Raw genomic sequence first — 7694 nt, 5'->3', positions numbered from 1 at the left:
GCCTCTGAGAAGTAGTCAGAAGTAAAAGTATAACAAATTGGAGTGCCTCAAAATTGTACTTAAATACAGTACTTGAGTAAATGTACTTAATTACTTTCCACCACTGCAGGCACTGTTGTGACGTCAGCACGTCTCATCTGTAGTAGGCCAAATCATGCAGCTTCATTGAAAATACAGCCTACCATCATGTTGGCAGGCTTCTTTCATCAGGTTTAATGTTCTCTAAATTAATTTGCATCGTGGATAATCTTTTGGCCTATACACGCTTTAAAATGCTGGGTTATTTCTATAAACACATTGCTGGGTTGGTTTGGCTGGGTCATTATTATGGGTTATTTGGGTACTGTAAACACACTGGTGGGTCAAAGGGGTTATTACTTATTAGGGCTTCAATTGCAGTTGAACACCTGCCTGGGTTATTTTTTATCCCAGAGGTTCCTTTCATTTTCCCACTTCTGAATCATTCTGGATGGAACCATCTTTTTGTCACTTCTCACATCAAAACACAAGGTATGTTACCTATATTTTATCACTATATTTTGCCTATATTCATATAATTACATTTATACATTCTGTAACCTATGTTTTTAATGAGTTGTGATAACATTATCTGTATTAATTGTAATATGGTGCAATACTGTGCAAAGTATACGTTGGCTACAAATGTTTTACATTTCTGTCAATGCTAAATCATTAAGTGAAAGAGCCTTGAATTTAGGCTGTGATGCGATTAATCATTATTTTACAAACAGTATTATTAGATGTGCAAGCTCCACTTCAGTGTAGCTTTTGACTTGGGAGGTAATACAGATCTGACTTCCCAGCATGCAGCTCGCGCGGACGCGCGCGCTCACACACACACACACACACACAAAGAGACGGAGAAGTTGCACTGAAGCAGAAAGAAGTTCATTGTTTTAGGTAAGTTTAGGTTACTTATTCATTACATTAATCATTAAAGTTGTCGGATCAGAAGGGGGACGACTTGTATCGGGAGTTAAACTACTTTAATGGCTTTGTTTTATATGCAACCGAAAAGACTGACGGGGAACCAATTTCGATGTAACACCCGCCCGGCAAGTTACTATGTTACTTTTCATTTCGGTGTAGTGCAAAGTTAGGTTTTCCGTCACAAAGTGTTACCACAGCTTATAGCTTAGCTTAGCATGCTAGTACAACAACACCAGGTCATGGTGAGGATCGAGGGGGGCAACAGTAATAATAAATCGTGAATGATTAAAATGTCTTCATGGAGAGATTGTTCTTTCGTGAGAGTGAGCTATATATCACTGGTCTGCTTTATATTGGGCAGTGCGCGCCTAAAGTAGAAAACAACGCTCTGAACCAGCAGCCAGTGTTGCCAGATATTGCGAAAACAAGCAACCAGGTCTATAAAAAGAAGCCCAAAATAAGAAACTAGGACAGCTCAGTCAAACTTATTGTCTAATGCTGTTTTTAGAGCAGTGATTCTATAAGATGTTCATGCAAAGGACCCCCAATATTTACAGGTTGCCTACTTTACAGTAAAACAAGCCCAAAGTTGCTTATAATAAAACAGATTTGGCAACATTGCCAGCAGCATGAGTGTTGCTTTCTTAACCTCGTCTTGTTCGGATGTGCTAGCCAAGGATAACTAGTTTGTGTCATCATGGAGGATGAAATGTTGTGTATTATTAAAGTTTATACTATGATAGTGGCACGAAGACAGAAAAAAACGCAATTATTTGTATGACAATTAATTCAGAAATGCATAACCGTGACAGCCCTAGCAGCTACTATACAGCCTGGTTAAAATGACATTTTATTCATTAAAACAAGATATGCATTGCAGCTTTAACATATGAGAATGCCAAAAAAAATGATAGCTAAGGTTACAATAAATGCTAAGACATTGCACAGCTTTGTGAAATTCTAATGTACTTAATCTGATTCCAGGATATCAATAATTTCTGATCAGATCTGACTGTGGACTCCAGAACTCAGTGGAAGATGAACTCTCTCAAGCCAACCAGGGACAGTTCTGCTGAACAGGAGGGACCCAAAGCAAATGGTATGTTACTTTCTCTACCTCCTTTCTACTTTTGTTATTTACTATTAACCCTTTAAGGCCGGGAAGGGAACGCATGTGTGTCATTTTAAGATTTCTTTAGGCTATATACAAGCTCATAGCGTGGCACCGAGTGCCACGCTATGAGCTTGTAGATCTGCTATTTTTGGATAGAAAAATCCTGAAAATTTGTGTAAATCTTTTATATACATTTTTAACTAAAATCTTTGCTTCTGGGGGTCCTTGGAACAAAATATTTTTAGATGGGAGGGAGTCCGTGGTCAAATACATATTATATTGGGGGGTCCTTGACATGAAAAAAGTTTGAAAACTATTCATAATATAGCAACATAAGTTAAAAAAAAAAAAAAAAAAAAAAGAAGACATTTGTAAAATCCCCAGAAGCAAAGATTTGAGTTAAAAACTTTCGATTTAAAAAAGTATATATATTTATTCAAACTGAAGATTTGCACACATTTTCACGATTAAAAATAAATAAATAGCAGATCTACAAGCTCGGAGCTTACAAGCTCGGAGCCGCGCTATGAGCTTGTAGATCTGCTATTTTTATATAGCCAAAGAAATATTAAAATGACATGGATGCGTCTTAAAGGGTTAAGCAGTCTCACTACATTTCTCAATCTACTTTGTGTTTCATTTTAATTTGAACAGTAGCTTTGCTTCTTATTCTTTATTGCTGCTTTGTCTCCTTTATTGTTCCAGCTATATATATATATATATATATATATATATATATATATATATATATATATATATATATACAGGGGTTGACACTAACGCCTGCCCGGGGCAGGTAAATAAAACTTGCGGGCAGGTGGAGTTTGCTTTCAGCCTGCTCTACCGGGAAGGTGCGCATTTGAGTGGCAGTGGGGACGCAACCATCTTTAGTTTGCTATAAACACAACACGAGATATCTGTCTAAACACATGAACGTGGCCAGAGCACTCTGCCCCCCCCCCCCCCCTTCTCTCTCTCTCCTTCCCTCCCACGCACACACACTGTATGTAACACACACACTCGTGCAATGGTTCTTATGAGTAGAGCCCAACTGATACATCGGTCATTATTTCACCGATGTGGAATTGTGGCCCGATGTTTTTTTTATCATCATTAATTTCCCCTACACTTGTCTTTTAGAACGTTGGCACTGCCATTTTACTAGAACTAACCAGTAGAGGTATAACACAAGAAGTGAACTGCTTAGCAGCTGTCACATTCATTGTCAATGGCAGTGCGGCAGTGCATCTGTATTCTGTGCAGATCAAACCGTAGGCTAAACAACCCGACGTTTTATCAACAGCCGCATGTGAGTCATTCCACGAATTCGGTGCACTTTGCAGTCCCCTCTGACCTTTTTAAGTGTATTGTATCCATCGGGTCACCAAAATCTAATTTTAAAAGCTTTTTAGAATCAATTGACATGTTCCCTTTACTATTGTGTAAAAATATTATATATTTTGTCTTTATATCTGAAATTATCTGCCTTTTCTACAGTAGACACCGCCTAAATTTGCCCATTTTTCATGTCCCCAATGTCCGATAGAGAGATTGGCCTTCAGATATGACTACTAAAAGTGTAGAATAATCCATAACTTATATTATTCACATAAAACCAGCAATGTACTCTATTGCTAGTCATGTTTCGTTTTTTAATAAATAGTTGATTTATCATTAAAATCACGTTATATAGCTCTGTCCCACAGTCACACTCAACCCCGTTACACAAGTCATTCTCCTCTCTGTAAAAAGTATAAACTGACCCTTTAGTGGCATCAACAACATGTGATGGCATTCTACAAGTCTTCTGAGCAAGATGCTGCAGAAAGAGGAACATTTCGAACTTCTTATACAGCTATTTAGGGTCATTTATACTTTCAAAGCGTGGTCGTAAAGCATAAAAACTCAACCCTGTTACATGAAATAAAGATAGTAAACTATTATTATTTTAAATTGTCTGTCATTTCAGCAATATATGTGATTGACTAATGTCATGCATGCCATGTGGTCTCCTCTTAATCATCACAGGTAGAATTATGGCCATCTTCAGTAAAAAATCTCAACCCTGTTCCACTCAACCCCGTTATGAATTTCAACCCTGTTACATATATTATTCCATATAAAAATATTAATTTAATGCCTGAGATGGGAAAATATGTTTTTCTGCATGTTAAATATGTCCTTAATGGTGTGGGCTATTCAAAAAAGTAATTCGTTTCCATCGATTTTTCAACAAAAAAAAAGTGCAAAGTGCACCGAATTCGTGGAATGACTCGTATAGATTAATAAATGTGACGAAATACAGTAAAATCCCAAACTTATGAGAGATCCAGCCAGCAATAGAAGTTTCTGCTATCATTCAAATAGAGAAGCTGTGACCTCACGCTCTGACGGACAAGAAATAAATATAATCCTTTTGCAAAAAACATCCATGTTCCATTCCTTTTTTAAACAATGATCCAAATGGTAATTTTTCAGCAGCTAGAATCATGACAGTTTGACATTGTTTGAGCAGTTTTTGGTGCGCAAAACTAGTCGCAAGCTCCCTCGTTAAGTTAATTGTGTGCACCTGCTATGCTGCGCAGATCCCCGCCAGGCCAGGTTGTCTACCCAGGCCTGTAAAATTCATAGGCAGCCAATTGGAATGAAATCTGCTCAAACTGACTGATATACTGATACAGAACCATATATAGGCTATATAACGTCGCTGTCAGGTGGAAACCTTGTATATCCTTAAAAAAAAATAACAAGAATTAAAATAGTGAAAATAGCCGATCTACAAGCTCACAATGCATTGTATCTCAACACGTTGGGAGCTTGTAGATCTGCTATTTTTACTCTTATAGTGCGACACTCTTGAATGATGAAGTAGGGCATTTATGAAAAAAACATAAAAAGTTGAAATATGGCAATACAAGGTTTCTGCCCGACAGCGACAATATATGACTTAATAATTTGCATTTATCCATCAAAACATTATTCATGTTTATTTGTATGGACTTCAAAATGGTCTGTGTTATGTAAAATAAGAGCACTGTTGGCCTATAATGTGTCATTTTCACTGTTGCTACACTTAAAAATATAAAATAACAAGTGTTAACTCATAGTCATATTCATAGCTATTTAGATATTTGGCATAAATATTGAGGTATGACGTTTTTTATCGGACAGCCCCATAATTCGAAATTAGAAAGTAAAAAATGTGTTTAATTGAACGGTAATTCAAATTTTACCTATCATTTTATAAAGGACGATTTACTTTTCGGGCAAGTAGGCAAGACCTGTGGGCAAGTAGAAAATGACCTGTACTTGCCCGACGGGCAAGTGCCTCTGAGACGAGACGTGTGTGTGTGTGTGTGTGTGTGTGTGTGTGTGTGTGTGTGTGTGTGTGTGTGTGTGTGTGTGTGTGTGTGTGTGTGTGTGTGTGTGTGTGTGTGTGTGTATATCACCATGGTTGGCTGATGGTTAACTTCCTATTTTCTAGGGAACTGCTTAATGTATTTAAGTTGTATATTTGTACTCTATTCCCACCTCTCAACCATATTTCCTTTGTCTTTCTGCAATCCAGTGTTGAATAATCAGTCTGGCTTCCCTGTGCTACCGGCAGTGAATGAACAAAGAAGCTTGGCTAAACCAAAACGACACGGCTGTGATCAGTGTGGACAACACTTCAGTTGCATATCCAATCTTAAAAGACACCAGAGAATTCACACTGGAGAGAAACCTTATGGATGTGATCAGTGTGGACAACACTTCTCTCAAACGACCGACCTTAAAAGACACCAGAGAATTCACACTGGAGAGAAACCTTATGGATGTGATCAGTGTGGACGACACTTCTCTAAAATGTCCAGCCTTACAACACACCAGAGAATTCATACTGGAGAGAAACCCTATGGGTGTGATCAGTGTGGACAACACTTCTCTTCAATGACCGACCTTACAACACACCAGAGAATTCATACTGGAGAGAAACCCTATGGGTGTGATCAGTGTGGACGACACTTCTCTCAATTGACCGACCTTAAAAGACACAAGAGAATTCATACTGGAGAGAAACCCTATGGATGTGATCAGTGTGTAAAACAATTCTCTCGAATGTCCCACCTTAAAGGACACAAGAGAATTCACACTGGAGAGAAACCCTATGGATGTGACCAGTGTGGACGTCACTTCTCTGTGATATCCAGCCTTAAAAAACATCAGAGAATTCACACTGGAGAGAAACCCTATGGATGTGATCAGTGTGGACAACACTTCTCTGTGTTATCCAGCCTTAAAACACACCAGAGAATTCACACAGGAGAGAAACCCTATGGATGTGATCAGTGTGGACGGCACTTCTCTCAAATGGCCAACCTTAAAACACACCAGAAAATTCACACTGGAGAGAAATCCTATGGATGTGATCAGTGTGGACGACATTTCTCTGAGATGTCCACCCTTAAAACACACCAGAGAATTCACACTGGAGAGAAACCCTATGGGTGTAACCAGTGTGGACAACACTTCTCTCAAATGCCCCACCTTAAAAGACATCAGAGAATTCACACTGGAGAGAAACCCTATGGGTGTAACCAGTGTGGACAACACTTCTCTCAAATGCCCACCCTTAAAATGCACAAGAGAATTCACACTGGAGAGAAACCTTATGGATGTGATCAGTGTGGACAACGTTTCTCTGCGATGTCCAACCTTAAAAAACACCAGAGAATTCACACTGGAGAGAAACCCTATGGATGTGATCAGTGTGGACGAGACTTCTCTGAAATGTCCAAACTTAAAATACATCAGAGAATTCACACTGGAGAGAAACCTTATGGATGTGATCAGTGTGGACGACACTTCTCTGAAATGTCCAAACTTAAAATACATCAGAGAATTCACACTGGAGAGAAACCTTATGGATGTGATCAGTGTGGACAACGTTTCTCTGTGATGTCCAGCCTTAAAACACACCAGAGAATTCACACTGGAGAGAAATCCTAATTTGGTCAATGTGGAATTCATTTTACTCAGTTAAGCAGTCTAAAATGTCATGCACGCACACATCAATGAAAAAATATTGTGTACAGTGTGACAAGCTCTTCATTAGAAAGGATCAGAAACATGCAACATGATGACCCAGTGTTGTTCTTTTAAGCAGTTGTTTATCAAGTGTGCTGAGCTGTTATGAACCTATTACATGTATAATAGCATTGCCGTTATAGATGTTTGGACACTACAGCCCTATTTAGAACCTCTCCCTCCGCTATGTAGCTCCAAGATGAGGTCCTACGTGGCCCGGTGCCGTTTGAGCAGGACATTATCGAATATTTTCCACTTTACATGTTTCTTACCCCTTTTCTGCACATCGTATCCAAAAAGTAAAGGTTTTCTGAAATGCTCTCAGATGTTTTAACTTCTAGTGTGCAATAAAATATATCCAACGAGTTGAAAAAAGCGTTTAAATAGCTTCTCTCCTCAGCCGGTAGGAGAGCTATTTAAACGCTTTTTTCAACTCGTTGGATATACAGCGGAGGGAGAGGTTCCGATTGGAGCTATGGACACTAGTGTGTTAATGCACGAGAATGCTACTCACACCAAAGTCCTTGTTGGGGTGGCCCACGGCAGAATAAACTAAATAGTG

The 7694-nt window shown here is 38.7% G+C and overlaps 1 protein-coding gene across 1 annotated transcript; it reads left to right on the top strand.

Annotated features, from left to right (window-relative positions):
• The first annotated feature begins 846 nt into the window (after positions 1–846).
• LOC311060418 (uncharacterized protein) lies at positions 847–7482 on the top strand. Its single transcript, XM_084078597.1, has 3 exons — positions 847–921; positions 1936–2050; positions 5634–7482. Exons 2-3 carry the CDS (start codon positions 1990–1992, stop codon positions 7052–7054), a joined length of 1482 nt encoding a protein of 493 aa, XP_083934723.1. The 5' UTR covers positions 847–921; positions 1936–1989; the 3' UTR covers positions 7055–7482.
• The last annotated feature ends 212 nt before the right edge of the window (positions 7483–7694 follow it).

The sequence above is a fragment of the Gymnoscopelus microlampas genome (genome assembly GCF_963454915.1).
Source record: "Gymnoscopelus microlampas genome assembly, chromosome: 14".
Lineage (NCBI taxonomy): Eukaryota > Metazoa > Chordata > Actinopteri > Myctophiformes > Myctophidae > Gymnoscopelus > Gymnoscopelus microlampas.
The sequence above is the reverse complement of the archived record's forward strand: the minus strand, read 5'-3'. Positions and strand labels throughout refer to the sequence as shown.

What these genes read in the sequence shown, in the direction of transcription:
- LOC311060418 (XM_084078597.1), top strand. Translation starts at nt 1,990, where the DNA reads ATGAACTCTCTCAAGCCAACCAGGGACAGTTCTGCTGAACAGGAGGGA. An exon ending in GGAGGGACCCAAAGCAAATG is followed by an intron (nt 2,051 to 5,633) that starts GTATGTTACTTT and finishes TCTGCAATCCAG; the next exon opens with TGTTGAATAATCAGTCTGGC.